The sequence below is a fragment of the Crinia signifera genome, chromosome 1, assembly GCF_055691185.1.
Source record: "Crinia signifera chromosome 1, ASM5569118v1, whole genome shotgun sequence".
Classification (NCBI taxonomy): Eukaryota; Metazoa; Chordata; class Amphibia; order Anura; family Myobatrachidae; genus Crinia; species Crinia signifera.
The window spans coordinates 194,075,871-194,093,342 of NC_139217.1; the positions used below are offsets into that span (position 1 = coordinate 194,075,871).

Sequence of the window (17,472 nt, forward strand, 5' to 3'; positions counted from 1 at the left end):
CGCTTAAAAATTAACTTTTATTAAATATATAGTTTAAAAAAGAGATGTACTAATTACATCTTCTTATTTAGAACAATCGTATAGAAGTGATTAAAGTATTTTAAAAAAATCGTGATGTAGATGCTCTGTTTATTTGTGTGTATTACTGTCTCCTTATCTCTCCTCTTTGGGAGGTAATATTATTTGTTAAATATTTTTATTTATTTATCTGATTCTAGTATCCCTTCTATCTGCTCGTTATTGCAGTAGTTTCATTCCAGCAGATTGTCTATTGCTCTGGTTTGAACACTATATTGTCACTATGTAACCCTTTTACTTTTAGGGAAACATAGTTGCAAACAATTGGATACAATCAGACTTTTGTTCTTGTTCTTTCGTATCAAGTCAAAATGATCTGTGTTATTTTTTAGTTGGAAATTCCCACTTAACGCTGTCTGTTATTTCAATCAATGTATTTTAATGTGTCTCAGCTTCTCTATGTATAATCATCACTGTCCCACCGTGATGTCTCCACGTTTGTATAGGGGAGTAGATATTTTCACAATATTGTATCAAATTAGTAGTGCACTTTTATGATAATCCCCTGATTATTGTATTACGAAGATATCATTTGGTTAATGTTTATAATAAAAGTGACAATTCATTTAACTGCTTGCTGTTTTTAATTATTTATTTGCTTCGCCAGATAGGTTTTATTATTGCCTGCTGGGTCCTTGATAGTGTACACTATCCGGTTCCTCTTAATGCAAATTATCAATGTTCACTTTTAAGTATTCAAGGTACACTGATCATACACCCTACCAGCTGTTATGCCTGTACAATCTGTGTTTGTCCTCTTTTGGATTATTGCAGTGTACTAGCCTTTCTTATGGTGTGTTCGCGGGTCAGTGATCATCCTTCTACCATGTCATTCCGTGCTTTGGGTATTTGTGGTACAAACAGTCCGATATTTTCTAATGTATTTCATATATCTCCACTTTTAGGTATTATGTGATACACTGATGGTACACACTATACAATCCACACTTGTACAGTTTATGTGTGTCTTCGTCTGGATTTTAGCGGCACAGTCGCTTTACTTTTAATACACTGTATTTGTTGTGATGCGTTTATTTCACTTTTGCTATGTCTGTCGGTGAGGGACAATATTTGTTTTATATCAATTATTGCTGTGGCAACTTTATATTTTGCCGTCTCAGGGCATTGACCAGTTTGTCTGATATAGAGTAGTTAGCAAACAGCTCCGCTACACCATACAGGTGTTGGTATTGTACACTGTCCTGTCCCGCTTAATACAGTTTATTGTACAGTATTTATTGTGTGTATTTTTAATATCTCTTTGGGCTGATGGAGATCACTACGGTGTGGAATCTATCCACTGCAGCCGTTCACCACGTGCAGTGGATGAATGCTGACTGCTTATTCTAACAATAAAAGATACACACTATCCAACTTCAGTTCATACAATCAGCGTTACTCCTTTTATATTCCTGCTGTGTTTTGATTCCACTTCTGATTTATTGACTGGTTGATGGTAATCTTTATTAGATGTAACTGGGTGTTATAGCAGTGTCGTTATATGCAAACTAAAAGTATTAGCCAATTAGTCCGATATTGGTATTATTACACAGACACGCTCCGCTGCACCTTGTCCGGTGTCAGTGGTATAGACTGTCCAGTCCTATCTCACACAGCTCTACAGGTTGTCGCTTCTAGGTAGTGGAGTATGTATTCCCATTTACACTTAGGCCCTTATTCAGATCTGTGCGGCCGGAGCCGCATACGGTGCTCCGGCCGCACAAACCAATCCCCGCCCACAATACGGATCGCCACGGCCGTCCGTACACGGACGGCTGGCGATCCGCATGAAAATGGTGGGGCGTACGCCTCCACCATGGTGGGAGCTGCCCCCTGCATTCGATGGTCTGCGACCATCGAAGGCAGGGCCGCACGCCCCACCAGCTCCCGCAAGCTGAGACCACACGGACAATCGTCCGTGTGAAAGCTTGTATGGGGGCGGAGAACTGACATCCGGCGATGTCAGCTTTCCGCCCCCATCACTGGCGTCATAGCCTCATTACCATGCATACGCCCCGCGTTTGCATGGGAACGCCCATGAAACGCGGGGCGTATGCATAGGGAAATGAGGGTATGAAGCCCCTCACGCCCCTATACGCCCCCTTTGCGGCGTAGAAACTTTATGTGCGGCGATTTCGCCTGCACATGCGCAGATTGACCTCTGCGCATGTGCAGAGTGAAAACATCGGCGGTACGGCCGCACGCGGGCCGTACCGCTCAGTTCAGAATAAGGGCCATAATGTGGATTGTGTGTGTAATCCGTCATTATATGTCTTTACATTGGTGGACTAATAGAGATCGCTGCACTGTGACACTCAGTGTTACAGCCGTTCACCACGTGCAGTGTGTGAACGCTGCCCGCTTCTCTCAACGCTGACAATGCGGTGCCAGTGTTCGAGTGGGGTTTATGACAGTAATTTTATTAAAAGCACATACGGAGTACAGTAAACATTTCAATCATTATTCAGGTGGTATTCCTGTATTTATCGAGCAATCCTACATCACGCGCCTATGCGCATTTCACCGGCTGTGCCGGCTTCCTCAGGTTTGATTGACCATGGCTGCAGTGCATTTCAGGACACCAACTCATCCCTACACATCCAGGCTTTGAGTCCCTGGGAGGAACAAAGACACCATGGTCTCCAATAAAAGTGGACGGTTATTAATGGTATCTTGGTCCCCTGAGGCATAATAGGACAACTACAACACCCCATGTGTGAGGCTTTATTTATTTTATTTTATTGCATATTCATTTTACTATTATCCTATATTATCCTATATAGTAAAATCTGTCAGCGCTGCTATCCCAACTCTGTTTTTTTCTATCTATACCTCAGGCCTGACTAGCCTGAAACTTTAGCAGCAGCTAGTGAATCATCTCACATCAAAGTGACACCTTCCCCTTTTCCAGACTTCACCCGTCCAGGGCTGAAGCCCAGTGCTGTCACCAGCGTCCTTGGCCAGTGGACGCCGGTCTGATAGTGTTAAATCTCACATACGTAACATTGCTTTATGAAGGAGAACTACAAGTGCCAGCAGACCTCCCCCACATGCTGCGACTTGGAGAACCACAAGTCCCAGCATGCGGGGCATGAATGGGCCTGCTGGGACTTGTAGTCCACCTGTACAAAGAATGTTAAAAGAAAACACACGCACACACAGAAAAGTATAACTTTATTGTACACACATACACACACCTCACTTTTACACCAATATACTTACCAATCCAGGATCCAGCGCTGGCTCCCTGCTCCACAGCCAGCTCACTCCGCACGGACAGTGGGATGAGACGGCTTTCTCCAGCGCAGCTATCACCTTCTGTAGCACTGTCCCAGCGCTTCAGAGGCTGAGAGCTTGATTTGCTGATGTGTCTCCATGGAGACGCATAGCTCAGCCCTGATTGGCTGAGCTATGTGACTTCATGGAGACGCATAAGCCGAAGGCGCTCTGAGCCTCTGTAGCGCTACAGAGGCTGTTAGCTGCACTGGAGAAAGCAATCTCATCCCGCTGTCCGTGCGGGGTGAGCTGGCTGTGGAGCAGGGAGCCAGCGCTGGATCCGGGAATGGTAATTATATTTGTGTAAAAATGAGATGTGTGTGTGTGTGTGTGTGTAATAAAGTTATACTTTTCTGTGTGTGTGTGTTTTCTTTTAACATTTTTTTTACAGGTGGACTGCAAGTCCCAGCGGGCCCATTAATGCCCCGCATGCTAGGACTTGTGGTTCTCCAAGTCCCAGCATGTGGGGGAGGTCTGCTGGCATTTGTGCATAAAGCAATGTTACGTATGTGAGATTTAACACTATCAGGCCGGCGTCCACTGGCCATGGATGCCAGTGACAGCCCCGGGCTTCAGCCCTGGACAGGTGAAGGCTGGGGGGGGGGCTTTATTGGGGGGGTCCCCACTCCTCCAGGTACCCCATCCAAGGCTGACCAGCCACGGTGCTCATGTTTCAGCCGGGGGACCTAATATAAAAAGTGTCCCCCGGCTGTGGCATGACACCGCTGGTTTCAAAGTACGGGGGACCCCCAGATTTTTTGTCCCCCCGTATTTTTGGAACCAGAACCGGTCCAAGAGTCCGGGGCTGGTTTCAGAAATACGGGGGACCCCTATGCTTTTTCTCCCCCGTATTTTTGGAACCAGGTCCGGCTCAATGAGCCCGGGGCTGGTTATGCTCAGGACCTCACGCCATTTTTTTTTTACATTTTTATAAACACAAAATCGCACATTACCTCAAATGCGCACATTTTCATGCCTAAAATTTGCACATTTTCATGCCTAAAAATTGCCCATTATCGCACTTCATCGCACTTTTCTTCCCGGAATATGCACCTCATTAAATATGTGAATTTGTGGCAAAAATGCGATATTAATGCGATTTTGAAAGTGCGAAAAAAACGCATTCTATTAAATGTCAGTGTTTTATTTCATTATGACAACATTATGCCATTATTTGAGTCTATTGAATGATTTTTCAGTTTCTACAGGAATAACAGAAATAATTAGGCATCACTGATTGACTCAATACAGTTGTTACATTGGTGGCATGCTGCTGTGACCTGCTCAATACATTGTATATTTACATGCTTTTTATAACATAATTGAACACTGTTGTAAATCACTATAAAAAGAATCATTGCATTTTATCATGTGTCAAACTCTATAGTGACTGTTCCTAATGGTACATATTTCATTCTACTACAGATCTAAATTATAGCCACTTTCTCTTAATTGAAGGACATCATATTATAAACCTTGTACCTGTAGTTATATTTGTAAAATGCATACCACTAAGTACACTTTAGCTTTATGTTTACAAATACAATATGAGATGCACAGTACTTTCCTGAGAATCCATTTACTTCTTAGAAAATTAACTAATATTATGTCGAACAATTTGCTATGTTCCATTGTAGAATAACAGTATCTAATTGCCAAGATAGAAATCTAGAACCTTTGTGACAGTGTCAGTACTGCCTGATCAAGTTTTTATAATAATATTATAAACATAATATGCCATTAGATTCTCTAGACTAGCACCAAGTATTGTACATGAGCAAAATGTTAAGAATCTGTTACAGCTGTCTTATAGTTGATCAAAATTCAATAAATGTTCCCTTTACAGTCACATAACAAAAGTAGGGTAAGTGCGGCATGTATCAGGTCGGAAGTGGCACCAGGGTGCTAGACCTTGGCTTGATGGGCAAATACAGCTGGATAGTCACAACTTCTCTAGCATCCACAAGTGGGATGTCAGGACAGTGCCCAACAGACCAGGACTGTTCTGCCACAGGACTGTTGACTGAAATTTCTTTCCATCACAGTAACTCCATTTTGGAAATAGATGTATTAGAGGGTTGAGTGACAAATGACAGTAACAATAAATTGCCTGAATTTCTTCTATTCTTCAGTGTCTTAAAGGTGCTACATGTGAAACCACTACATATATTTTCTTCCAAAACAAAGTCAATAGTGGAATAAAAATCTAATAAAAAAGAACTACGTAGCAGTAAAAGATTATAGCATAAATCCTTACTGGGTACTACTTAAGTAACTAATTCCTACAATGTCTATAACAGTGATGCTAACCTTGATACTCCAGCTGTTGTTGAACTACACATCCCAGCATGTCCTGCTACAGTTTTACTATTTGGCCATGCTTAAACTGATGCAGGGCATGCTGGGATGTGTAGTTCAACAACAGCTGAGGTGTCAAGGTTAGCCATCACTGGTCTATAACATAGCAGTAGGAGAGACAATATTCCCAATTGTGACTGGGCCACAGTATAGTATCTCCTACATGTCTTCTAAAGCCTCATACACAATATATGATCCCCACTGCGGCCAATATCTGCTGCAGTGGGGACACAGCGGGGTGTCGGCATTGGCAGGTGCCATGCTACAGGACCTCTCTCATATGTACTACACATGAACAGGTGAGGAAGAGTGTTTTTAATGTGAGGGAATGTGCATTGTTAACAATATTGAGTGTACATGAGAAAGTAATATATATTACTGAGAATGGCCCTTCTTATCGACATATTTTACTTTCTCATGTAGTGTGTATGGGGTTTATTGTGCACAAGTCTGCTGCAGAGTCTGCTGCAGCTCACATACAGCACTCTGGTAATAAGAGAAGAGAAATTACAACAGAAGACATTTGTTCCTTTACAGTTCACCAAAAGATCAGTGTGGGATGTCAGGCAGGCATAATCTTTAGCACAGTCTGAGTTAAAAAGACTGGATTAAACTGTAAAATAGAGTAAGATCAGCACCCTGCCCTTGGAAGAGGGTGACAGACTAATAAAAGCAGATAGCTGTTTTTCTTTTAAAGTGGCCTAATACTTGAGCCTCGGCTGGTGTCTTAAATTATTTCACAACATGAAGATCCCTAGAGCTTCTGGGGGATAGGCTGTCCACTACTCATTTCCCATTTCAAGCATTGTTTATTGCGATTATATTTTCCTCACATTACACTAGATCAGCGGTCCTTAAACTATTTTCCTCTGGGACCCCATCAGACAATAAAAATAATTACAGGACCCCAGTAAGTTACTGCAGAAGGTCATCACATCACATGTGTAGTCAGCAGACAGCACACACATGGCAGCATTGTGGAGGCACAACATGATGGGAGGAGTCTAAAATAACAGACAATTCAACAGATTTATCAGAATCCTTCAAGCACTGACTGAGATTAGAAAAGTCATCAGCCTGATGGCCAACAACAAGGAGACGTGACCCCATGCTGAGAAGGACGGGACCCACTTTGGAGTCAGGGCCCACAGTTTGAGAACCACTGCACTAGATTAACATTACCACTTGAGAGTTTTTTCTACAAAGTAGAGATTAGATGAAGTAAGTAGTTTCACATATACAGTATTCACCACTGATGTTTTGCCTTGCTTTTGTGCTTCCCAAATTTGTATTTCTAGTATGTGTTCATTTCAGTAAAATATAAAAATTCAGTTTCCTATACAATTAGGCTCAGTCAGAGGAAGGTAAACAAAGCTCTGTTCCATTTTCAGACACACTTACAAATTAGTCCCTTGTCATTAAACCCATGTTATAAAATATTAATTTCATCTCATATTTATACTACCATAATTTCAAGACAACAATGTTGTCTTGTGTTATAAAGTGTGTAATGAGGTGCTACCGCTTACTCTGAAATAATATCGACAAACCAACAAACAACAAAAGAAGAGTTAATTAAGTGACACATTTATGAGACCTAATATTTTTTTAAGAACTAATGTTATAAAATCAGTTAACTTTTATTAAATACATTAAAACATTACCTATTGGAAATCTCATGGATTTGCAAAATACTAAAATTAAATACTTCTTTAAACACATTTAAAGACTCACATTCTTCCATTCTCAGTGGCTTCCACACAACTGTAGTGATGTATTAATCCCACCTATTTTGGTGTTGGTTTCCCCTACATTTGATTTGGTGCTGCCCACATACTGCAGCGTGGAGGGCACTTTTGAGTATTACTGATGCTATATGACATTGAAACTAATATTCATACATACTTTTTATTTTTACAAGTAACTAGGAACTGTTTACCCTGTATCTGCTATTGTGTAATAAAGGTATCTGCTATTGTGTAATAAATGTACTTTTCTGCAGTTCACTCTTGTGTGAACCTATAAGTGTTGGTGGCACTGTGCCAGCTATAAACTGAAACTTTTGTCAAGGTGAAAGCTTTCTCAATAATGACATTTGTCATTATTGCGGCATAGTTATCATTGTATTCTATATGTATAGCCTCATAAGCTCATTGTAGAGAATACTTTAACAATGTAACCTCATATTTGTCAGCTCTCAACTTTTTTATAATGTGGCATCTGTCATTGCAGGTACTTAAATGCCATCTTGACAGGTAGATATTGATCATTGCGCGTGAATGTCCTATAATAGCCTGTCCACAATTTCTATATAATTTCCAATGAGCTCCATTCTGTGTAAGAGTGCAGTCATTAGATCTAAAACCACTGATATCTGAGATAGACCTTTTCAATAATAAATAATTAGACTAATGCTGGACATACATATGCAAAAAGAAGGCTATATACTGCAAAATGTTACTGGATAGTAGCAACATGCTGAACGGTCCAGCGTATCCGACCAATCGATATTACCATATCAGTCACCCGCATGCATACTGCAATTAACTGGGTGATTCACTGGTAGTTGAAGTTTTATAGTTTTATTCCATGTATTAGATTTATTTCAACTGGGCTACGGGTTGAGAGTGAGATGCTTACAGTAAAGTAATGCTTCATTTCTATTTTCAGACCATTTTTGTCAGATCCATGGCCACAGTGTCACATATTTTCTTTAAATAACTAAAATTACTCTTGATTAACTATTAGAACATATGTACTTAATCTTGAGGTGTAAGTTCATGTATTTGCTGTAACACTCAATCCACTCAACCCATGATTGTGTTCTATGTTGCTGTAGCCTAAGCTTTTCCAAACACAAGACAGTCATACTGAAGTAAACCTTTGTGTGTTGATTCTCAAATATTTCTGTGATTCATCTTTCATTTCTATTTGTAAATATATTTGGGCTACATCTATTTATGTACAACTGTCAGAGCTACAATGATGTCCTCCCCCTTTCATAGTGAATATTGAAGTGGGTGTAGCATGAATTCTTCTTTATTTAAAGTCCAACATATATGAATGTTTCCTGCTTTGCCTTACTTCAAAACTGGAACTATAAACATGGCTGATGTTCTATAGGTAACAAAATTCCAGAATCTTCTTGTTTTCCCAGAGATTTCTCAACCTTTGGTTTAGTAGCATACAGTATGGGCCTTATTCTAGTTCATTCTTTCTGACAAAATCCTTCTTAGATGGACAAAACCATGTGCACTGCAGGGGGGCAGATGTAAAATGTGCAAAGAGAATTAGATTTTGGGTGAGTTATTTTGTTTCTGTGCAGAGTAAATACTGGCTGCTTTATTTTTACACTGCAATATAGATCTCACTTTGAAGTAAAACCCCACCCAAATCTAATTCTCTCTGCACAAGTTACATCTGTCCCCCCTGCAGTGCACATGGTTTTGTCCATCTAAGAAGGAATTTGTCAGAAAGAGTGAACAAGAGTAAGGCCCTATGTTAGAGCATCTGATTCTTTTTTTTAATCTAACTTTTATTACTTTGAATGTCCCTATGTCTTTTTTACATACGTGTTTTACATCTATAATAACAATAGCATAATTATGTGGCAGTGTAGCACTTGATATCTGCAATATTGATTAGATCCCCCGCCAATTTAAATTAAATAATAGCCACTAAATGCTAGGCATTGATAGTCCACGAGTTTGTAATACCTTTTTTTAAAAAATAGATCCTTTTTTTTTGCAGTATAACAATGCAGAGCTAAAGTACAGTATTTGTAATGGAGGTTACAAAAATATCTTGTAAAACTATTTTGCTATAATGACTGAAAGGCCAGATTCTGTGTCCAGTTTCAATTTCAGTTTAACGCCCACCACTTCGGGGATGATCAATATTACTTGGTGGTCTTCTGTCATCCTACTGTGCAATTTGAGACAGGATAAATATGTTACTGTTTCTTCCCTGTCAGTTGAGGCAGACTCATTTTCTGTCACCTTGTGTACCTAAGAACATTTATTTTGTTCATGGTGAGTTTACTGCTCAATTACTTTATTGTATATTCTTTCTGACGTGCATACTTTTTCAAAATGTCCTTTTTTCTATTTTCTGCATTAGTTTTCTTTAATTTAACAGTGGTGTCATGTGAGGTCTTGAGAACAAGACATTATTTGTATAAAAGACACTGTGTATTTCATACACCCACCCACATGGCAAGATGTATTAAATCCAGAAAAGTGATAAAATGAAGAGTGATAAATCACCAACCAATCGGCTCCTAAAGATCATTTGGTACTTGTGAGTTATCCGGGCGCCCGATTTCTAAATCGGGTCGGATCGGGCACATCGCATCGCATCGCATGCGACCATCGGATGCGATGCGATGCGATGACCCGATTTTTCCATAGGAATCAATGTTAAAATGGACAGAGTCCATTTTAACATGGAATTCAATGGGAAAAAGGGGTCCTCTTCATACCCCTACTATCCAAGTGGGCATGGAGTTGGATATAAACCTGTGGCGAGCGTAGCGAGCCACCGAGCCCGAAGCGTGGCGAGCGTAGCGAGCCCCGCGAGGGGACACGGAATACCGTCCCCTCGCGGGGCTCGCTTCGCTCGCCACGCTTCGGGCTCGGTGGCTTGCTACGCTCGCCACAGGTTTATATCCAACTCCATGCCCACTTGGATAGTAGGGGTATGAAGAGGACCCCTTTTTCCCATTGAATTCCATGTTAAAATGGACTCTGTCCATTTTAACATTGATTCCTATGGAAAAATCGGGTCATCGCATCCGATGGTCGCATGCGATGCGATGCGATGCGATGCGATATCGTATCGCATCGCATCTGATTGTATGCCTTAACTTAAGGCATACAATCAAAAAATCGGGCGCCCGGATAACTCATAAGTACCGATCATTTTGAAACATTGCATACGATGTGGCAGGAGCTGATTTGCTGGGGCTTTTTCACTCTCCATTTTGGGAAATATGGATTAATGTTTTTGGACAGTATTGTGTGTTTAACTCAAAGGCTATGAGGGTTATCTATCTACAATATTTATCTACAGCCTCCCTCCCTCCCTCCCTCCCTCCCTCGTATATGTTTTTGTTCAGACTGATAAAGCTAGTGCTTCAAGGTTTGAAAATGGTACATTTTTCACCCCAAAGGGCTTTAATCATGACTGTCTACTACTAGTATGCCCCTATGCCAGCCAAGAGGAACAATCCATATACAGTTTACAATCAAGAAATTGCTGACATTTTGCAGCATAGAAGTGCCTAATACCTTCGAAAAGGAATTCAAATATTTTCATATTTATACTAACAATAATTGCAGGGAGTTACTAACTTTGGGTGATCAAGCTCTGAATAATTTTTGTTACATAAGAAATTGTTCTGCATTACACTGCTTCCATGTCAATATTTTGCCTACTATATATTAAATCTAATATTTATTTTCCTTTCCTGCTGTATATTTGTCATCATCAATTCTTCTCTGAAAACCAATAATCCTTCATACTATCATTATTCTACCAGGTGTTTCCAAAAGCTTCATTACTGTAGTGTTATAACTCTGCCAAAAATGTACAGATGCAGCATACATCAATCTGTAAACTGCTGTAGACTGCATAAACCAGAGCCTGGAAGAAAAACAGTTTTTCTTTTTTCTTATATGTACTTTGCTATAATATAATTAATAGAAACACTAACTATTGCTACAAACACTTTTAAATATATCCCAAAAAGGCAATAAGGGTAAAAATCAATAGGAAAAAGCCACCGTGGTTGGACAAAAAAGTAAGGACAGCAAAAAGTGAGACAAGAGCATTTCAATTTTACAAGGCTAATGGGAATGAGGAGGCATTCAATAATTACAAAGAGGTAAATGATATTTGTAAAGGGATAATTAAAGTAGAGATGTGCAGCCTCGGATTCTGGAGATCCGAGCCCCCACGGACGTCATCATTCCGAGCCCGGTTCTGAGCAGCGCTCGGAGATTCCCGCCTGACTCGGGTCCGTCCGCGTGGTCAGAACGTCATCTCCCGGGGCCGGATTTCGCGAGGCTTTAAATAGCGGCTGCTGCGCCCGCCATCTTCACTCCAGTCTAGTAGTGGGTTGGGAGAGGGTGTGTTGGTGCTGCTGCTGGGGCTTAAACTTGAACTTGACCTTGAAAGCAATATTTTTTATTCGCTGGGGCTGTCTCTCAGTGCTGCTGTGTAGTCTAACTGTGTACTTGTAGTACTACTGTCTCCTCTGTGCGTTCTACCTCTGGTGTGCTGTGCTGTAATTAATTATTTTATTCGCTGGGGCTGTCTCTCTCAGTGCTGCAGTGTACTCTGTTCTCCTCTCTGCTTAGGAGAACAGTCTAACTGTGTACCTGTACCTCTGGTGCTGTGCTGTAATATTATATATTATCTTAATAATTAATTAATTATATTATATATATAGTCCACTGGTGCTGCCTGCACTGAATCTGCCAGTATTATTTAGTTACTCAGTCCACTGTTGCCACTGCCTACCTAGTGTACCTACCTAGTACATACTAGGCTGCTATATCTAATTTAATTAAAAAATAATACTTGTGCTGTGTGGGACTGTAAAAAATAATTCCTTGCTGCTGGTGCACTGACGTGTGCCACTGAGTGCCACTGCCAAGCAGTACCTAATAATAAAATGAATTATTATAAATTCTGCTGGTGCACTGCATAAAGCTACTGGTGGTGTCTAATATAATAACTACCTTTTGTGGTGACCACTGGCGGTGCTACTGCCTGCCTGCTACCTACCTACCTACCTAGTAGTTTATTTTATCAACCTACTAGGCTGCTATATTATTAATACTTAATTAATTGAATTATATATAGTCCACTGGTGCTGCATGCACTGAATACTGTGAATAGAGGTTGCCAGTATTATTTACTCAGTCCACTGTTGCCACTGGCAGTGTTACTGCCTAAGTGTACCTACCTAGTTGTACAACTACATACTAGGCTGCTATATCTAATTTAATTTAAAAAAAAATACTTGTGCTTTGTGGGACTGTAAAAAATAATTCCATGCTGCTGGTGCACTGACGTGTGTCACTGAGTGTCACTGCCAAGCAGTACCTAATAATAACATTTATTATTATAAATTCTGCTGGTGCACAATACTAGTATTGCTTTAGTATCTACCTGTCTTGTGCCTAGTACTGTCTTATCTACCTGTCTGGTGCCTAGTACTGCCGTATCTACCTGTCTGGTGCCTAGTACTGCCGTATCTACCTGTCTGGTGCCTAGTACTGCCATATCTATCGCTGCAGTGCCACTCTTACATGAGCCACGTGTTTGTGCCGCACACTTGTGTGGCTTAGCATAGTTATCCAGCTACCTCGGTGCGACCTTTTGCCCTAAAAACAATATTGTGAGGTGTTCAGAATAGACTGGAAATGAGTGTAAATGAATGTTATTGAGGTTAATATAGCGTAGGAGCAAAAAAAACCCCCCCAAATTCTGTGATTTTAGCAGTTTTTATGCTTTTTTAACAAAAAAATCAGAACCCAAAACCCAAAAAATCCAAACACAAAACACTTAGGAGGTGTTTTGCCAAAACCCATTAGAACCCAAAACCTCAAGGTAATCAGAGCCCAAAACCCAAAACCCGAATAGTGGCCGGTGCACATCCCTAAATTAAAGTAACTAAAAGCGAAAATGAAGAGTGAGGTATGTTCAAAGTGATATCTAAATTGCAGTGTAAAAATAAAGCAGCCAGCATTTACCCTGCACAGAATCATAATACCTCACCCAAATCTAAAGCTGTGCGTGCTCCCATTTTCAGCCCCGTTCTAATCGCTGGTCGCAGGAGCTTGCTCCTGTGAATAGCTGATTACCTCTGCGGCACCGCTGGCAGAGGTTCCCTTTCATCCGCGACCATCTCTGGTCGCTGGTGAAAAGGAGAAACTGAGCAATATATCTCCCCCGTGTGTACGGCTTAACTCTCTGGATATGTAACATTTTCACAATCTGCAGTGCAACATGGTTTTGTCAATTTGTGAAAAAGGGTGCTTTGGGATCAGGTCTTAATTAGGCTCCCAATTTGGCAACATAATTGGCACAGTAAGGAAACTACATGACTACATGCCTTCACACCCTCCATACCTTTCACAGCAGATGAAAGAAATATAATATTGTATTCATTGCTTAATTGAAGTACAATGCAGTCACAAAATATATAATGTAACTATACAGGCCAAGTTTGGAATATAAAGGTTAAAGTCCTAATCCAGTTGTAATTTCCAGAGTAACCGCAAAACTACAGCTGCCAGTGCTAGCATGCTGGGGTCCGTCTAGCACAACTCAAGGCCGCCTGCATGATGGGTCCCTCCCCATAATTGCAGAATTTTGCAATTGCATCTCTATGATACGAGTGCTTCTCTATACATCAAAGCCAGTCACCACGCCACCATGTTTTGGGTCGCAGCACTCTGTCGTTGTCAGCTCTACCAGACTAAGGCTGGATTTTCCTAAATATGATGGCAGTTTAAGGCTATGGGCCCTTCAGACTGGTCAGTACAGCAGTGAACTGTTACTAGGTGGCATATGGGCTGATCAGTACAGCAGTGAACTGTTACTAGGTGACATATGTGATGCTGTCAGCAGAGAGAAGGAGAACCGCTTACATGTAAGTAATTATATGTATGAAATTCAGAGATTTGGTGTATTGGACAAGGTGAAGGAGTAAGGGCCTTATTCTGGTTAGGTCGGTGAAACATAGGTACGATCCGTTTCACCGTACGTTTCCCGTACGCAGATGGTGAGCGTAAGTCCACCCACAGAACAGCCGCACACGGACGGTCACAAAGACCGACAATGGGGAGTGGCGTACACTTGAGCGTACACCACCGTACACGGACGGATCTCCCTCTTAGCCACCGATACCTGGCGTACATCAGAGCGTACGCCACCGTGCACTGATGGATCTTGTCCGTTTTCACACCGACATCTTCCGTATATCTGAGCGTACGCCACAGTGCAAGTAGAAATTGAGTCCAAAAACATCCTTGTTGCTCTTAGATGTGGTTTATGTGTCTTTTTCCATATAAAAAACTGGTATGTTTGTGCTACAGTGAAAAAGTTGACACATGTCGACTTCTGTGAATTGAGTGTCCTGCTTTTTAAAGTATAAAAAAACACTTTCTGAATGGGTGTAGATGGTTATAAAATAACTACCTTGACATATATAAGCAGGTCTTTGAATGAATCTTACCTAAAATGAAACCAACCTTTACATATTGAAGTGTAGAAAGATATGCTTCCAATGTGTTTGAGGGCTGTGTGTGGCTTGCAGGTAGTGAAATAATGGTTTTCACTTAATAGCCTGCAGCATTGCTTATTACATTCAGGTGTATGTGTTTGTGTAGTAATCAGTGTTAATTAGCAGACCCAGGCGTCCGCTCTCATGCGGTATCTCTATCGGTGGTCTGGAGCTATCTTTGGCGTCCGCCAGTTTTTGGGCCAAAAGGCATGGCTCGTTCGCCGATCGAGCGGCCGTACATTTTTGGTGCACACCCCCATGTATGCCCATGTTTACGCCCAGTTTTCCTCATTATTCTGGCCGCTCCCCTAAAAACGCCCCCATGCCGCCCACAATGACCGTACTCTTGCGGACAGGTTTTTTCGCACGGAGAGACCCGTCCATGAGCGGTGTGAGGTCGCCGCACCTGCTTATTGCGAGATCTACGCATGCGCAGATTAAAAAAAAAACCTGATCCGCCCGTATTCGGTCCCACCGTACCGAGCAGAATAAGGCCCTAAGTGTGGGGAGAAAGGGCAGGATGAAGTACAGCAGCATTTTGGGGAGTGCTAAGTGAAGGAAGCTGTGAAACAGACTTTACAAAAGAATGCTCAGATGCAGAGATCCAGTGAAAACAAGCAGTGCACTAATACAAAGCTTAAGACAGCTGCATACCTCCCAACTTTCGTCCGGAGGAAATAGGGACACTCGCGCGGCGAAGCCGCGCGAGCGTCCGAAAAGGGGGCGGGGCGTATGCAAATGAGGGCGCGGCTTATGCTAATTAGCCGCGACCTCATTTTCATACGAGAATAGACGCTGTGCGCATGCGCACAGCGTCTATTCTACTAGATTGGGGGGTCTCCCAACTGCCACCCCCCGCAGCGGGACAATGCCTGCCGCGGGTGGGACGTCGGGACAGGACCCGAAAATCGGGACTATCCCGACGGAATCGTGACAGTTGGGAGGTATGCAGCTGTCTAGAGTGCAATGATCTTAAGGTATACTAAAGAAAGAAAAAGCTGGTGGCAAAGGCATGAGAGGGAAATATCAGTGATAAGCAAGTAAGTGTCTGCATGTGATAGAACACATGATAGCAGAGGGGCACATGAGAGAAATCCAGTGGGCAGTGTGGCATGTAAGAGAAAAGTTGTTGAGCAGTAGTGCAAATGACATTGTCCATGTATTTGAAATGGATGGGCATGGGTGAGGAATAGCCTAATTTTTCCTAACTTCTGAATCTTGTATCATTGGTTAAGATATTGTAGTATGCATAATCAGCAATGTTTTGTTTTCCTAACATAATACAGTGTCCTTCAGCTGAACTTTAAGGATTTATAAATTATTTAATGGATTTTACATGTCTCCTGTTTAAAAGCTACACTCTGCAGTTCACAGCAATCAGAAAGGATAGTGTTCAGTGCCACAGATCATGGGATATGACTGCTTATACAGTAATATGTCCTTTACTAGCTTTCACTGGACATTTAAACACTCTATTAAATGTGAACAACTATGTACCGCAGACACCTTTAAAAGTAATGTTGGGACATAGATTGTAATATTAAAAAAAAAAACTATTTCACCTTGTGTATGCCTTCTACAGATTCCTGAACATTGTTTTCAGTTCCATTACTCCTGTTAATCATCCTCCACATTTGGGAATAGATGCTGTCCCTCTCGAATGGATTCATCCCTTTCACTCGAACGTGTTCATAAACAGCAGAGTCAAAGACTGTACCATACGGGATATCTGTCTGTCTTGAGAGATCCTGGAGAGACCTAGATTTATGAAAAATATACCAACAATTATTGTTTTACATGTAATAGTTAACATTTCTTCTAAGATCTATTTTAGGTAAATGACATCATCGCAAGAAAAGCTCAACAGCTTTTTCCTCTTATTTCCACTGGTTAACATTTCTAGTGCTGCACAGTTGTTGTTCCATAGTGCATTACTGGCTTCTCTAAGGAAGAGATGACATTTATATAATGAGATTGAGATAATGCAGATTTCATGTTTCCCATACAAAGCACTGTTTGTACAGAATAGGCATGATATTTTGTTAGCGTGTCCCAGCAATTAATCAAATGCATTGAAGTGGTAAACTTTCCCAAATGGCCTATTTCACAAAGCAATTAAACACAACTATGGAAATGATGGACCTATGTACTATATGCATTGATATGTACAGTATATAATATATAATAGTGTATTTATCTACAATAAGTATGGAAATATGATATACACCAAAGCAACAAATTGGGAATTAGCTTTTATTTACCAAAGTTAATGTAAACAATGAAACCTAGGGAACAATTGGTTAATGAAGAAAATCACCTAATACTGTGAACATTTTATGTTTGAATTTTCCCTATTTACTACTCCTCATAGTCTGCCAAGTTATATATATATATATATATATATATATATATATATATATATATATATATATATATATATATATATATACAAAGAACTGGGATGG

At 40.9% G+C, this 17,472-nt stretch overlaps 1 protein-coding gene across 2 annotated transcripts in view; it reads right to left on the reverse strand.

The window, feature by feature from the left end:
- Positions 1-17,472, reverse strand: part of GRID2 (glutamate ionotropic receptor delta type subunit 2) — a 1,102,902-nt gene that overhangs the window by 137,277 nt on the left and 948,153 nt on the right. For both annotated transcript variants that reach the window (XR_014472933.1, XM_083179104.1), the window contains exon 13: positions 16,570-16,765. Coding sequence is in view for 1 of the 2 variants with exons in the window: in XM_083179104.1 (XP_083035230.1) it covers positions 16,570-16,765 (196 nt within the window). In the remaining variant the exon portion in view is untranslated. The remainder of the gene's footprint in view (positions 1-16,569; positions 16,766-17,472) is intronic.